The following is a 17,351-nucleotide window of genomic DNA, read 5'->3' on the forward strand; positions in this document are numbered from 1 at the left end:
CAAGGCTTCTTAAAGCAACATACTGCTCATCACCTGATAAAATAATAATCAAGCAATCAATTAGTTAATCTTTAAGATATCCAAACATGACATAAGGAAAACCCCCAGTGGAAGCACAGTTCAAAGCCAAACATTTCCCAAGCTTGCTGAGTTACTATTGACTTGACTTAAATATGATATACAGTTTTTGGAGAAAGCAACCTCACTATCAAACTAACATTTGCTTCTTTCATAATAATTATTAAATATGATTATTATAAATATCCTGCCAATAATGCGTACTCAAGCTGTAATTTCATGATGAATTCACAAACCTCATTTGATGATAACTGAATAACCTTTTCAACCTCAACATATTCTTCAAACAATTAGCAAATTTGATTGATCACAGAAACTTCTTGAAGGTTAATTTAAGAGTATTATACTAAAGGTGGTCTTTCTGGCTTTTGCTCAAGTCTCACCCAGCTTTCTAGTAGTACATTGCATTTTATATATTTTTTCATATTTATACTTTAATAGTGTTTATGTAGTGTTTAATTTCTGCCCTAGGAGAACTGTATATAGTCTACCATATCAAGGTCCACTGATCAATTGCTTTGAGGATTGAATCCCACCATTAAACGTAACATGTCTGAAAAGCTTTATCTATTATCAGGAATGATAGAACAGGTCCGACTGACATTGGTTTAATCAATTATTGCCAATGTTCTCTAACTTTACTTCAGGAGACCAGCAGTAAGCCTCTGTTGCATGGCAGTGAAGATGGAAAGTTTGAGCGCAATCTAATGATTGATGTATATTTGTTGTGTATTCGTGCTGTAATTGGATTATGAATAAATCTCAGACACACACAAGTATTCAAACATGCCTGTATTCATGTTAGCGCCATCTTAAGTCTCCTCCGCGCATGCGTACAATCGCGCAAGTTATTAAAAGTTATTTCATATTAAATCAGGTTCCCATACCCAACATTCCTCCCCCTTTTACCTGGAGGTAGGTAACACAATTTCATTTCTAACGTCACATAATATCAACCAACAGACCTGCATATCGTACGAACATGTGTCAACCAAAATACACAATACATTGTTAGTATATACGTAGGTTCACTTATACAGAACATAATCCTCAAATCTTTTAGGTGTTCTTGTAATTCTATTAGACCTGCGTCTATGTCTCTTGGATTTTTCATTTGTTCCGAAATATCCGGCTCCGGCTGTGATGTTGTGTTATCACTGTGGATTAAACGTTCGTCAATATCCGGCTCCGGTTGTGATGTTGTTTTATCACTGTGGATTAAATGTTCGTCCCTCTCTGAAGTGCTTCCAGGATTTACACCTATGGTTGGAGTTGGCCTAACTATCAGTGGATAGTTTGGTTGAACCATTTCTCGTTATTGGAAGTGGGTGTATTCGTCACCTTTTGGCAAGTACACTCTCATTTGATCGACATGACGACGAACGACTCTTCCCTCACTCAACTTTACATTGTACAGGACTTCACTAATGAATTCTGCTATCATTCCGTCAAGCCAAGTGGAACCTGATGTAAAGTTCTTGACCATGACATGATCATTCACATCAAAGACTCGCTTCATGCTTCCTCGATCTACTGCCTGTTTCATTGAGGCTTGCTTCCTTTGAACAGTTTTGCTGAGATCGGGTCGCAGACTGTCAAGTTTAGTGCGGATCTTCTGAACATCAGTTCACTGGGTGACTTTCCAGTCGTTCCTTGAGGTGTGACTCGGTACGTCAGCAATAACTTTTGGATCTTTAGTTCCAGGTCTGTTCCTTTTCCATTATTCACACTTGCTTTCACCGTCTGTACCCCTCTTTCTGCTAGTCCGTTGCTGGACGGGTGCTTGGGTGATGTTTGAATGTGGCAGATGTTGTTGCTGCTGAGGAACTTGGCAAATTCTTCAGACACAAACTGCGTACCATTGCCTGTGACCACCGTTTCTGGTAACCCATGAGTTGCAAACAACTGCCTCAGGGCAATCACTGTTCTTGCTGCTGTTGCGTGTTTCACCCGCAAGGCTTCAATCCATTTGCTGTGAGCATCGACTACAATCAGCACATTCTCATTGTCGAGGCTGGCATAGTCACAGTGAATTCTACTCCACGGTCTCTCAGGGAACTCCCATGGATGGATTGGGGCTGCATCAGGACTATGCTGACTCTGCTGACAGCTTGGACAACTTCTCACTTGTTCCAACTCTTTGTTGATTCCTGGCCACCAGACGTATGATCTTGCCAATGCCTTCATTTTCACAATGCCAGGGTGCATGCTATGAAGTTCTTCAAGGATTCTAGTCCTTATCTCCAGATTATCTGGGATAACCACTCGTGGTCCCCACAGGATTATGTCATCCTCCACTGACAGCTCTTCTTTCTTGCTGGCAAAGGGCTTTACTTCTGGAAGATTCCTTGCACTTGGCCACCCTTCCATGATGCGGTTCTTTACCTTGGAGAGAACTCTGTCCTTCTTGGTGGCTCTCTTCATGTCCTGTGCATCAACAGGGCGTGTGTCCAGATCGGTGAGCATGTTGATGCGTGTCTCTGGTGCTTCATCAAGCTCGGCGAGCTCCGGATGATTCCATGAAGAGTCCTCTTCGTGGATCGGCAAGCGCGACAACGCATCTGCATTCTGATGTTTCTTGCCTTCTCGATGGACTATCTGGTAACTGCAGGCAGACAGGATCATATGCCATCTTGCTACGTGAGCAGAGGCCATCGGGCTGGCCGGCTTGTGGTCTCCAAACAGTCCCATCAGAGGCTTGTGATCAGTCACAATGGTGAAAGACCTTCCATGTAACTGCTTGTGAAACCTCTTCAGTCCGAAGATTATCGATAAACCCTCCTTTTCATATTGTGCGTAGTTCATTTCGCTGGGCTTGAGAGAGCGAAAGCTATCGGGCGTTGTCCATCTAATTCAACATGGCTTATCACAGCACCTAAGCCATAGGGGTGCATCCGTTTGGAGCAGGTTGGGTTTGGCTGGATCGTAATGTGTCAGCACACTGTCACTCTGAAGAAGACGCTTGGATCTCTGGAATGCCTGCTCTTGTTCCTTTCCCCATTTGAACTTGGGATCAGGCTTGCTGCTTCTCCTCCCACTCTTTGAATCTGCTGATCTGTACTCTGCCTTCAACATCTGAATCAATAGTGCAATCACCTGTAAACTTCCTGTAATACCCCAGTAAGCCGAGGTATGCCTGGAGTTGGCTTTGGTTCACAGGCCGCTTTGCTTCCCGCAGCGCATCAACTTTGTCTTGAAGAGGACGAAGACCATTCTTGTTCAGTCGATGTCCGAGATAGTCGACTGACTCTTGAATCAGTGCACACTTCTCCTTCTTCAGACGTAACCCATTGGTCTCTAGTCTTGACAGGACCGCTTCCAGGTTCCTGAGGTGCTCTTCGTCAGTCTTTCCTCTGATGATTATATCATCAAGGTATGGCTTGCACATGGGAATATCGGCTCGTAGACTCTCCATTGTTCTCTGGAACATGGCTGGTGCGCTGGATATCCCAAAGGGCAGTCTGGTATATTCAAAGAGACCTTTATGTGTGTTAATCGTGGTGAACTTTCGAACTCCAGGGTCTAACTCTATCTGATGATAGGCATGGGAGAGGTCTAGTTGAGAGAACTTTTCTCCTCCTTCTAGTTCCTGCAGTAGATCCTCTAAAGTTGGATACGGTTCGACTTTCAGCATCTTATTTGCTGTGAGCTTGTAGTTGCCGCAGACTCTCATTCTCCCATCTGGTTTCGGAACAGCTATGATCGGGCATGCGAAATCTGCTGTCTTCACAGGCTTGATAATGCCATCCTGCAGCAAGTCATCCAAAGCGGCATCAATCTGCTTTCTAGCAGCATATGAAACAGGAGCTGCCTTGTAAAACTTTTCTCCCCTGTTTTCGTCTTGTGGATATACCTTGGCTTGGTATCCCTTCAGTACTCCATGGCTGCTGTTATCAAACAGTTTGGCGTGTCTGTTGAGTACTGTGTCCATGGCATCTTGCAAACTGTGCATACTACTCGGTGGACTTAATCTTGAATCTGGCGTGTTCTGGCTGACTAGCTTTGACAACAATCCAGGGTACTTCCTTAACCAGTCTCTTCCCATTAGGCTTGCACCTTTCTTTACTACCACTATGGTCAGTGTTTCAGGCTTACGGTGAGGTTCGAGCTGTACCTGTACTGCTGCTTGTCCGTAGATGTCAACCTTCCCTCCAGTGTAGGATTTCAGCTTGATGCTACTGGGATCTAGCCTAGGGTCTTTACCGAGTTTGCTGAAGACTTCTTCTAGACTTCCCGTGTCAACTTCTAGTTGTACCTCCCTGCCGTTCATTATCAAAGTGGATTTATACGGTTCAGAGTTTGACAACTTGTTGATTGATTCATCGTCCAAGTGGCTCATGGTTTCCTGAAGCTGCCTCCTCCAAGTGGTTTGCTTTTTTCTGAGATTGTCCTCTCCTCCGCTGGTAGGCTCTAACAGCCTCACACTGGCTCTTAGTGTGACCAATTCCAGAGCACCTGAAGCACCTGCCATCTCGAAATTTGCACCTCGCTGGCTCATGGCTGCCACCACATCTCCAGCATTTCGTAGAGTAGTGACCCTCGTCTTTGGGTGTCCTTAGTTGACTCCTTGTCTTCTGTATATCAAACGTGTTCCTTTGAAGCTGATTGACGGAGGTAGTATTCTCTGGAGGCCTTCCGATCTTCTGGATCTGCTATACATCTTGTTTGGCAAGCTCCATCGCTGTCGCCATATTGACTGCGTTCACAAAGGTTAATTATTTTGTACCAAACATTTTCCGCTGGATGTTCACATCTGCACAGCCTAATACCAATCTGTCTCTCAGCATATTCTACAGTTCCTTGAAATTACACCCCTCACTTAACTGTCGAAGCTTTGCTATGAACTGAGGGATTGTTTCATTTGCTTGTGTGCAGGTACAGAATCGATATCTTTGCACTATTTCTGTTGGTTTTGGCGAGAAATGAGCAATTAAAGCATCCTTATATTCCTTATACGTTTTACTTGCGGGCTTAGCTGGCTGCAGCAATGCACATAGGGTGTGATAACCCTTGCTTTCTAAACCTGTAAGGAACAATGCGCTTCTCTTCTGCCGTGATATCGTTTGAAGTGAACCACGCCTCCAAGACTTCAGTCCATTCCTCAAAAGTATAACCAGATTCTAACTGAGGCACATTCCCAACAATTGGATTAGCCATGGTTACACTATTAATACTCGGTTCACCACAACACTATTTAACCATTATCACCGTCGCTGCTCTGCTCTCCGATACTCGCCGTCGGTGGCGGTTGCTGGGGACAAAATGGCGGCGGCTGAACTTGGACCTTGGGCTGCACGGCACCTACGTAGTGTGGCTTAGCTATTACTGGCAAGCAAACACGATTGAAGTTCTGCTGGCTATGGCTGCCTCTATATGCTGCGCTGCACAGCTACAGCACTGCTTGTATGGTAGGTTGCATCGATGGGCTGACTTGCACTCACGACCGAACGTTCCATATTTTCCAATTACATACCGCGTCATTTACTTCATGTTCGGTCGTGCGAAAACTTCATAATGACCGCAATCTGTTCCTGTTAGAGGAATCCCATCTGGGTCGCCAAATTGTTGTGTATTTGTGCTGTAATTGGACTATGAATAAATCTCGGACACACACAAGTATTCAAACGTGCCTGTATTCATGTTAGCGCCATCTTAAGTCTCCTCTGCGCATGCGCGTTCAATCGCGCAAGTCATTTCATATTAAAAGTCATTTCATATTAAATCAGGTTCCCATACCTAATAATATTTCATTCATTCTGTCTCCCCACTCACTGAAGTATGGGAAAGCACATCAAATAGAAAACTTAATACTCATAGTTGTCGAGGAAGCCAAGAATATTGCAACCTGCCCAGCTCTCAGCTGCCAAAGACCTGTAGTTGCCTGTGGCAACTTGCTACCTTACTCACTGTTCATCATCTGCTCGCAGACTTGTCTTGAAATTGCTCTCATCATGTTCTGAGAGGCAAAGTCTCCCTGGAAAGGTAAGAAAAAACAAATTACATCTCACTAATTTAATGAAATCCATGTAGAAATCAAAGGAAGACTTCTGCATATGTCATATCTTCCAAACCCGAAAATAAATTCCCGAGTGTTTTACAGCCAATACAGTACTTCAGAAATATAGTCATGGTTGTAATGTAGAAACGTGATTGCCAATTTGTACACATCATCTCCTTTTATTTGTTGGTTGGAAGATACCAGAGAGAGTGAAATGCTGAGGCCTGAGTTCCCTCGACTAACCCATCTTCACCTGCGTCATCTATTATATTCCCTCCTTCATAAAAACAACAGAATTGTTCATCAGAGAATGCATAATTCAATTTCAAACTCTTCAGATAATTAATTAGCCTATGTTTGTGTGCAGTCAAATTTGGATAACACTCAGACATGGGCTGATTAGTTGAATATATGTAGATTATTACAAGGCAATGATCATCGCCATCAAGAGAGGGTCAAGCATCCTATCCCTGATAATCACTATCAATGAGTTCTTACTGTCATCACCCTGCAGGAGTGAAATTCACCAATTACCACAAACAATTGGATTGGCCCTTGGTCTCTCTGTTCATCAATATTCCTATTTACTGAATATGTTCTTCCCTTGTTTGACTTCCCAAAATACATTATCTCATACTTGTTGGGATTAAATTCCATCAGCTAATGCTCCACACAATCTCCCAACCAAGTGATATCCTGCTGTAGCCCTAGACAACTTTCCTTACTATTCACAACACCATCAATTTCATGTCATTGAACTTGCTAATTATACCTCCTATGCTCACATCCAAGTCAGTAATACTGTATATAAAAATGGGCATCAGTGGAGTTGCTCTAACACCATAAATTCTATGATTAGGGTATAGAGTTGATATTTGTCATAGTGCCCAGGAACTTTCATTGAGCAAGCAATATAACTGAAGCAAATACTAATACCCTAATGAGATAACAGCTACCTTAATATATGGTCCTTCATGCTCAATGCTTTCAAGTGTGGTTCTTGATTCTTTGTTTTGTTGGTAGGTCACTCCAGCCTAACTTTTCCATTAATCTCTATCCCATAATTCATTCTCAGTTACTCTGAGATATAAACTTGTGTTAATAGCTGTATCAGTAGAATAGATTCAATCAGTTGAATTGATCTCAGCTTTTTATGGTGATGCAATTTTTTAATGTTTGAATTACAATATCCATTTGGCACTTACTCGGTCACCCTTCTCACCCTTTGGTCCCATTGGTCCCTGGAAAACAAAGACAAAAATTATTTGAATTGCGTTATTCTTTTAAAGGTAGAACTATACAATGCTTAACACAGAGTATTCAAGGCACAAATAAAACACAAATTAGGTCAATACTTTATATATGTAGTCCAGTTCAGTGGATGCAACCTCATGTGCTTTGAATTTTTAAACCATTTCTTTAGTCCATCACTAAACCAATAAATGTACTGTTGATTTTCTGCATACACTTGGAAACAAATGAAATTTCCAAAATCTAATTTTCTTCAATAGGTAGGCTAACTTCTTTAACAGTTTTTAGTTACTTACATCCCTATGAGTGAAATTATTAAAGCACCCCATTGTTTTTATATACTCGCTTTTGGAATCAATAACAAAAGATTTAAACTTCAAACCAGCTATTGCCAATTATTATCAATATTTTTAATTCATGCCCAACGATTGACCTTTCAGAGAGAGTTAGATAGAGCTCTAGGGAGCTAGTGGAATCAAGGGATATGGGGAGAAGGCAGGCACAGGTTATTGATTGCGGACGATCAGCCATGATCACAATGAATGGCGGTGCTGGCTCAAAGGGCTGAATGGCCTCCTCCTGCACCTATTTTCTATGTTTCTATGAATTGGCTTAAGAATATTAGATGCAAATAATGCAAACAAACTCAGCTCATCAATCAGGATAAATGAAAAATCTAGGTCAGTGTTTGGGAGACATAAGGCTAGGAATCATCCATATGCATCACATCAGGGCCTATTTGAAATAACACTGATGTCATCATATTCTAGTGGAGAGCTCTGCAGTAATACCACATCTGTGCTTAATTTATTGATATGTCAGGCTACCAAGAATAATTTAGCTCAAAACAGTCTGAAAACATCACATATCTTGAAGCTATCAAAAGTGAGAATCCTAAAGGCTTTGGAATTATGTTCAGGATCGGAATGTGAGTGTTTGGTGAATTAGTCTAAAATGTCCCTGAGTGTGGAATTCTAAGTAAATGTGCCCATCATATTTTCAGGCAGAAGAAATTTATGATTTATTTACTATTTGTGCACTAATGGACCATGTGATATAAAGTTCACTCTTATTTTCAAATACCATTTACTTCTTCATTGGCCTTAACATTAAATAATAGGATTTAAAAATAAAGTCTTATTTTAGAGCTGAAATGGTTTTAAATTGTCTAACAGTGGTGGAGAAAAAGCATTCTTAAATTGGTCTACTTGTTCGGAGGTCCTTGAGAATTTCTAATAAAATGTCACACAATAATAACATTTGAATGTGCAGAGAATGTATTCAACTATGCATAAATTCAGTCTTTTGCCATTTTAACACAAGAAAGGATTTAGAGCAATCATTCCTCCAAATTCATCTGCTTGAAGTATACAGAGCAGCTGGATGTCTGGAAGTGGTTGCCTCTGCTGAGGTCTCAGTGACACACAGTATTAAGCATAGGTTTTTGAAAGTAAAGATATTTTTTGAAACAGATCTGCAGGAATCTGCAGATACATAGAAAAACTGATGATGATAACAATTTCTTCTTCACCAATTCCTTCAACCAGGATATTGAATTACTTAAGTTGACTACTCACCTGCATTCCTGTGGAACCTTGTTTTCCTTGACTCCCAAGGGGACCAGGAGAACCTGGGTTACCTTGAGGTCCCTGAAATGAAAAGAGGGAATTAAGGAGTGAGTTTCAGAACCATGATCAGATTCCCTCATATTTCACATGTGATTACTTGAATGAGGCCCAGGATTACTGATATTAACACAAATTAAAATTTGAGAAGATTTGGATATTGGTTTTCCTTGATCTCTTATTGGTGGGTGTTCACTTAATGTTAAAGCTGATAAACATTTGAGACTCAAAATCAGAAGGGACAGTTTAAGTATTCTCAGCCAATATGATTTCTCAGGCATATTCTGCTGAATGGTATTCTCTGCTGTAAAGCAGAATAATTTTAATATCAAATGTGTGGACTTCACAGTTATACAGGCTTGAAGAAATAAATCTTTTTAATTTTTTGCCTCGTGTTTTTAACATTGAGTTTTTGAAAAGATGCTGCCCTTGAATTTTACGTGCTATTATGAGGAAGTTTGACACATTCACATTAAATAACAATACATTTCTGAAGACATGACTTACTATCGGTCCTTGGGGTCCACGTGGACCAATTGGTCCATCTTTACCTGGGAAACCCTAAAGCATAAAAGAAATATTGCTTCAATAATGTCAAAATAAGTTATTATACCTTTTCACATTAAATTCCCATTCAAAGTAAAGCAACATAAACTTTTTTGGGGGGTTGTGAGGTGGAATTAGATGTCTAATTAAATAACCACTAATTTCAGTTAAAGCTTGTCTGCTATTACCTATGATATCAGAAAGGGATAAACACACACAGACAGAAGGAATTAGCACGTGGATCAGATGCCTGGATAGTTTGATTGAATCTGTTACTTTAATGGAATTATGGAGCCCACCTAAGAATTCCAAGCAGCACCAAATCTTGAAAGTTCCTTCTTGAAGACAAATGGCTGTATTCACCAGCAGGTAAAAAATGACTTCTTTGGTGCCATTTATCTTTGCATTGGTGAATGCCTAGCAGTTATTCCACAATGACCATTTTGCCTAACAACATATAACCATATAACATATAACCATATAACAATTACAGCACGGAAACAGGCCCGTTCGGCCCTACCAGTCCACGCCGACCACTTTCTCTGACCTAGTCTCATCTACCTGCTCTCAGACTATAACCCTCCAATCCCCTCCCATCCATATACCTATCCAATTTACTCTTAAATAATAAAATCGAGCCTGCCTCCACCACTTCCACCGGAAGCTCATTCCACACAGCCACCACCCTCTGAGTAAAGAAGTTACCCCTCATGTTACCCCTAAACTTTTGTCCCTTAATTCTGACGTTATGACTCCCTATTGTCCACATTCGGCCTATATGCTTCTAATCCTTGCTTATTTAAGTATCTGTTGAATTGCCGTTTAAACGTAGTAATTATATGTAATTCCAGCAATTCGTCTGCCAGTGCATTTCAGCAATCCACCATTCTATGTGTAAAACAAAACTATCATTCCTATCCCTTTTAAAACTCTCACCTTAAAACGATGTTTTCTCAATTTTGTAATTGCTAACATGTAAAAGATTTGACTACCCTATCCTTTCATAATTGTATATCAGGTCACTCCTCAGTCTACTTTTCTCCAGAAAGAACGAGCCCAGCCTGTTCAAACTCTCCCCAGAACTAAAGTCTTCTAATAATATCAAAATCCTGGCAAATTTCCTCTGCATTCACTCCAGCACGATCACATCCTTTCTATTGTGTAGGTGACCAGAAGTCATGAGGGGAGGGGGGAAGAACAATGGAGGACCTGGCATGGGGGGACTGCCGTGACGGGGGGAAAGAACAATGGAGGACCCGGTGTGGGGGGACCGTGGGGAGAGGAGGGGGAGCGACCAAAGGAGGAGCCCGATTTGGAAGATGTCAGTCTAATTGGTTTATAGTTTGGCTCTCTTCCTTTTTTAAATAGTAGATTAAAATTTGCCACCTGCCAAATATGGAAAATAACTCTTCTATGTGTTGAACTCATCCTCCATACTGTTAATGCAGAAATTGATCTGCCTAGTTAATATATATATATTTTTTAATAGTTCCTACTTTGCCCTGTGACTCTCCTGATTGATGCCTTTTACCTAGTATTGTCCACAGGCTTAAATCCTGGTGGAAAACTGAAAGCTCCAATCACACAATTATTTCAGCAACAAGTTAGGGCAGTGCAGTCTTTAAACCAGTTTCTGGTTTAGGGCAGTCTTTAAACCAGTTTCTATATGACAGCAAAGGTACTTACCCTTGAGCCCTCTGATCCTGGTGAACCCGATGGGCCTTGTCGTCCAATTAATCCCTATTAACAAACAAATGATTTAGTCAGACATTGCTGTTAAAATATGTCTTCTTAAAAAAAGTGTAATCTTGTGCATTTTTCAATGTGCATCTGACCTTAATCAGAAGACTGTAGAAACAAGTATTTAAATACTTAATACATTGCTAAGTTCGACATTATAAATTGTTTTTCCAAATACTGACACTATCTTTTCTTACAAATTAAACATCTGAAGCATGGCACACAAGCATTCTTTTGCACTATTCCACTGACACCTTTCACAGATGCACAGTGAGTTGTAAATAGGACGACACTTTCCACAGATGCTGCCTGACCTGCTGAATGTTTCCAACATTTTCCATTTGTATTTTAGGTCTACAGCATCTGGATTGTTTAAATTATCATCTGTTCCAAAGGAATTTACTATTGTTCATGGTAAATTTCAGTAATGGGTTTTCAGCTACCTCTTGACAAACAAGATTTTGGTCATACGAAATCTGAGTAAAGATGGGATTATAAATTTCAACAAAACATTGATACCGGCAGAAGTACAATGCAATTTTAAAATCTTCAATGACAGTAGAACTTTTTTTTTAATGTTGCAAGCTAAAGCAGTAATTTTAGACCAATCTCAAAACATTGTGCAGTAAAAGAACCAATTATTAGATTACAGAACTGATTCAGAAATTCAAAGATGTGAGAAAAAGGTTGGGATAATCATTGTGATAGTGTAATATCAAAGTCAACAAGCTTTTTATTATATAGGTATACAATTTTATGTAATAATATATAATTTTAGTTCACTAAAGCTTTGTCAACTTTGCAACAAAATTATATGTTGCTCTGTACAAATAAAATAGGACAGTACATTAATGTTGCCGAAGAGTGATTTTATAAAATGAGCATTATAATAATTGTATTATTCAAGAAAACCAATGGAACATTGGTTGAATGCAATATCCTATCAGCCTTTGAGCCAAGGTCAGTGCAAGGTAAAATTCCAACTATACACGGTTATAAAATATACTCAAGTTCTAGGTGGGACTGAATTCTTGGTAAAACTTTTACTGAAATGCTTAATCAACTATTTCTAGGTACAAAAGTGCTACCCTATCAAAATAATCAAAGAAGAGAACGACATAATATTATTATTATAATAATAAATAATAATGTTTATATTATTATTTATTATTATTAATTATTATTTATTCCCTACTGCAAACATTAGTTGACTTTCTAAATGAGATTCCCAATTCCATTCATTAGGTGTAATTAAATTAAAGAGATAATACTTACTGGTCTTCCTGCCAATCCTGGTTCACCTGCATCACCTTTCATTCCGGAACGTCCCTGTAAAAAACAAAGTCCATGTCATCAGCAAGGCAAACAAAATCATCCTGGAATTATTTATATGGCTAATAGTGTTCCCAGCTGTATGACGGATTTGATGGAAGTAGCAAGGTTAATATTAGACCAAAGATAGACACAAAATGTTGGAGTAACTCCGCGATACAGGCAGCATTTCTGGAGAGAAGGAATGGCTGACGTTTCAAGTCGAGATCCTTCTTCAGACTGATGTCTGTGAGATACATGGATAAGGAAGTGGAAGGTGCGAAAATAGGACAAAGGGAATAGATAACAAAGCAAATGTAGTCAGAGTTGGGTAAGGCTGTTCGGAGAACAGGGAAGGGGGAGGGATGGAGAGAGAGGAAAAGTAAGGGTTACTTGAAGAGAGGAATTCAGTCATTATCATGGAAATTTTTCATCTGAAATGAATTCATTTGTTTTTCCTTTAAATCTTTCAGTGAGTTTACCATTCTGGAGTTGGGTTGGGGTTTGGAAAAGAGAACAAAAAACGGGAGGTCCAGGGATGGACTGGAAGGAGAAAGATAGAACGAGAGAGGAGAATACAAGGGTTAAGTGTTACATATACACTTCACCCAGCTAATCTTCTTATCCATTTAGTTCCATCTACTTATCTCTACCTTGAATGATTCCCATAAACATCTTCCTTACTTATCAGATTCCAGCATTGGTAGCTTTTGTGCCCCAATGCATCAATGTCCAGCCTTTTGCTTCCAACTTCACCCACCCCTTCTCCCACCTGGTTCTATCTGCCTCCTTTTATTTCCTTGCCTGCTTCCATCTATCACCAACCTGCCTCTATCTCTTTTCTCAACCCCTCCCCCTCCTGGCCCCATCATCCCTCCCCCTCTTTATTTATAGGACAGAGCTACAGTGTGGATACAGGCCCTTCAGCCAACAGACTCCACGACAACCAACAGACATCGTACACTGGTTCTATCCTACCCATTAGGGACTATTTATAGAAGCCAATTAACCTACAAACCTACATGTCTTTGGAATGTGGGAAGAAACCTGAGCACCCAGAGAAAACCCAAGTGTTCACATAGAGACCATCCAAAATCTATACAGTCAGCACTTGTAGTCAGGATCAAACCCAGGTCTCTGGCGATGTAAGGCTGCAACTCTACCGCTGCGTTACTCCATGAAGTATTTCAGTGCCATCTCCTTAATCCATCTTTCACCTTTCTCACCCCTCTCCTTCTCATTATACCAGCTAACTTCCCTCTCCATTCTCAGTCCTGGTGCAGTTTCAACCCAAGATGTCAACAATTCCTTTCTTTCCACAGATGCTGCTCAACACGTTGAGTTCCTCCAGCAGATTGTTTTTTGCTCTGGAAACCCATGTATATTCTTGCTAAATAACTGAAGTAATTCTGAATTTAGAAACTTCACCATGATAATGGAGAAGTCAATGCATTAACATGTAGAAAATATTAAAATTCTCCTTTCTCCAAACATATTATTTCAACAATTAATAAGGGCATTATGACTTTGAATGCTTTTATTTATCAAATGAAAATTGTTCACAAAATGCTGGAGTAACTCAACAGGTCAGGCAGCATCTCAGGAGAGAAGGATCTCGACCCTTCAGAAGGGTCTCGACCCGAAACGTCACCCATTCCTTCTCTCCTGAGATGCTGCCTGACCTGCTGAGTTACTCCAGCGTTTTGTAAATAAATACCTGCGATTTGTACCAGCATCTGCAGTTATTTTCTTACACTAAATGAAAATTGTTGCTCTGCTTGTGAATACACTGATCCCTCTATTTTCATCTTGTCTGTTCACTGCCGTATAGGATAACACCCAGTGGGGGTTTCACGGCAATGATGTCCCAGAGTATTAAAATGGATTCTGTCTCCAGAGCAGGAAGGACAGTGATGGTGGGGCAAAGTTAAATTTTAAATAGCTCGTAAAAAAATTGATTGATTTAATGGTTCCAGTTAACCTGTTTAGTCACTTTAGGCAAGCCATTTACTTTATGTTTAAAACATGATTATTTCTCTTCTAAGAATTTAGGAATAGGAATTGGCCAATCAGATCCTTGAGGTTAGTTTGTTGGCATGTCTTTCAGAGTATTTCAGTGCCAACAGATCTTGTCTCACGAAAGTCTCAATGCCAATGGAGCAGTGCCATGGATAAAGTAGCAGATTGTTGAAAGATTAATTGAAGCTCAGGAGTAAAAAAGTCAGAGCTAGTCCAAAATCCACCTTGGAAAGTTGTTAAAAGACCTAAGGCAGAAAAACAAACTTTCTTTTGCAGCTGATGGAACAGAAAGCATATCTGTGACAACAATCATCGTGAAGCCAGACTAGGTTTTAAATCTTTTTGATAGATATATCCAAGGAGCATCATTCAAATAATTTGATTAATGGTCCTCTTTGTTTCAACTCTAGGAGCTTGGCTGTCTGAAGAAAAAACATACATGGGAGGGTGTGGGGGAGGGGCAGGGGGCAGAGCTGAAAGGAGAACTTAGAATTTGCTCACAGTAAAAATATTATTGCTGAAAAAGCACTGACTCCATCCCTTATATATGTTCAAGCAAGATCTTTTTCAGTAACGTTATCTGAACATTAGGACAAACTTCATAGTTTTTGCAGATGGTAAGATCCCAAATAGTTCCCATTTATGCAATGTGAGATCACCTCCCCCAAGTGATAGAATGGAAAAAAATTATGTTTACTATTCCTTCTCATGTGAATCTTTACAATAGCTGTAGCCTAAAACAGCTGGTAACTAGAAACATCTTGAAACCAATTTCTCTTGAGAAGCCAATAGGTGCAGGAGGCCATTCGGCCCTTCGAGCCAGCACCGCCATTCAATGTGATCATAGCTGATCATTCTCAATCAGTACCCCGTTCCTGCCTTCTCCCCATACCCCCTGACTCCGCTATCCTTAAGAGCTCTATCCAGCTCTCTCTTGAATGCATTCAGAGAATTGGCCTCCACTGCCTTCTGAGGCAGAGAATTCCACAGATTCACAACTCTGACTGAAAAAGTTTTTCCTCATCTCAGTTCTAAATGGCCTACCCCTTATTCTTAAACTGTGGCCCCTTGTTCTGGACTCCCCCAACATTGGGAACATGTTTCCTGCCTCTAATTTGTCCAACCCCTTAATAATCTTATACGTTTTGATAAGATCTCCTCTCATCCTTCTAATCCCAAATTACCAAAATCCAAATGACTACAAATGGCTGGAGTTGTAAGATTAAAAATAAACACCCAGGGAAAAGACTTGACCAACTATGTTCAGTAATCATTTTTGAGGTTCATATTATTGAAATTGTTATGCAATATGTAAAGTAAATCAACTATTTTTTGACAGGTACAATCATTTTTAAATGACGTATTAGATAATGCTCACTCCTGCCAAATCATTGCTCATAAAAGAGAATTGCGGCTTGATATAATTGTGATTGACAATCAGCCATTGGAAGTATAGATCTATGAATAGGATCCTCCTATTCAAAATCCTATTTTGTTTAAAAAATGCTGCAGTACTGGGATATTATATATTCTGGGCTGGCCATACTCTGGTTTGCAAAAGGCTGACCATATGGATAGAATGTTTGTATAAAATACAGAGAGAGCCAGTAAGTCATGAGCCAGTAAGCCTGTTGCTCGTGGCAAAATTAATAACTCACAGAAACAAATCGTGTGAAAATTTAGACCAAATAAGGTTTCTTCTTAATGGGATTTCTTTCCCTGCCCAGAAGATTTATGAAGATAGTGTCAGAACGAGAGGGTCTGAGCTATCGGGTGAGATTGACTAGGCTGGGACTCTATTCCTTGGAATGCAGGAGGATGAGGGGTGATCTTATAGAGGTGTATAAAATCATGAGGGGAATAGGTCGGGTTGATGCACAGATACTCTTGCCAATACTAGGTGAATCGAGGACCAGAGGGCATAGGTTTAAGGTGAAGGGAAAAAGGTTTAATAGAAATCTGAGGAGTAACATTTTCACACAATGGGTGAAGGGTTTATGGAACAAGCTGCCTGAGAAGGTAGTCGAGGCAGGGATCATCCCAACGTTTAAGAAACGGTTAGGCAGGTACATGGATAGGACAGGTTTGGAGGGATATGGATGAAATGCAGGCAGGTGGGACTAGTATAGCTGTTCTACTCCCTATTAACATAATTTGGATATATATTGCCATTTCCTCATCATCCCTAATACAAAATCATGGAACCTGCTCCCCAATATAATGTGGACCTATTTCGCCACATATACAGCAATGGCTTAAATGGCAAGATTACAATATCTTCCTCGAGGCAAATTGTGGAAAGGTAATAAATACCAGTGCCTTCTTTGATAGTGGTACCTGAATCCAAAAATGGATAGGAGTCAGAGTCAGATTTTTTCTTTATTATGAGCAACACCAATCATTCCAACTCATTGTTTCCCTTCTCTTTCATGAAATGTCTAGATTATTTACTGAGTAAACTATACTGTTCTGGCATTGGTCCTGCTGTTGATTTTTGAAAGCAAACTAGATTATGCGCATTGGCTTTGGTACTATGAAGCAGGTCAATCAGCCTAACACATTATGAACTGCCTACAACCTCATACACACAGGTAGTAATAAAACAAACAGACGTACCGGTTCTCCTGGAATTGACAGTCCATTAGGACCCTGAGGGCCTGGCAGACCTTGTGGACCTGAGGCGCCTGGCTCACCACGAGTTCCTGAAGAACCCTGCAAAAAGATAGTTCAGCATTTTTATTATTTTTGAGTTCTGAATGGCAAACATAAATAAATCTGTTGTT

The 17,351-nt window shown here is 40.1% G+C and overlaps 1 protein-coding gene across 1 annotated transcript in view; it reads right to left on the reverse strand.

The window, feature by feature from the left end:
• The window catches only part of col12a1a (collagen, type XII, alpha 1a), a 241,698-nt gene that overhangs the window by 18,272 nt on the left and 206,075 nt on the right, over window positions 1-17,351 (reverse strand). The window contains exons 55-61 of the mRNA XM_078405469.1: window positions 17,185-17,280; window positions 12,514-12,567; window positions 11,185-11,238; window positions 9,460-9,513; window positions 8,905-8,976; window positions 7,282-7,317; window positions 5,986-6,052 (exon numbers count right to left, since the gene is read on the reverse strand). Of these exons, the coding sequence (XP_078261595.1) occupies window positions 5,986-6,052; window positions 7,282-7,317; window positions 8,905-8,976; window positions 9,460-9,513; window positions 11,185-11,238; window positions 12,514-12,567; window positions 17,185-17,280 (433 nt within the window). The remainder of the gene's footprint in view (window positions 1-5,985; window positions 6,053-7,281; window positions 7,318-8,904; window positions 8,977-9,459; window positions 9,514-11,184; window positions 11,239-12,513; window positions 12,568-17,184; window positions 17,281-17,351) is intronic.

The sequence above is a fragment of the Rhinoraja longicauda genome, chromosome 9, assembly GCF_053455715.1.
Source record: "Rhinoraja longicauda isolate Sanriku21f chromosome 9, sRhiLon1.1, whole genome shotgun sequence".
Classification (NCBI taxonomy): domain Eukaryota; kingdom Metazoa; phylum Chordata; class Chondrichthyes; order Rajiformes; family Arhynchobatidae; genus Rhinoraja; species Rhinoraja longicauda.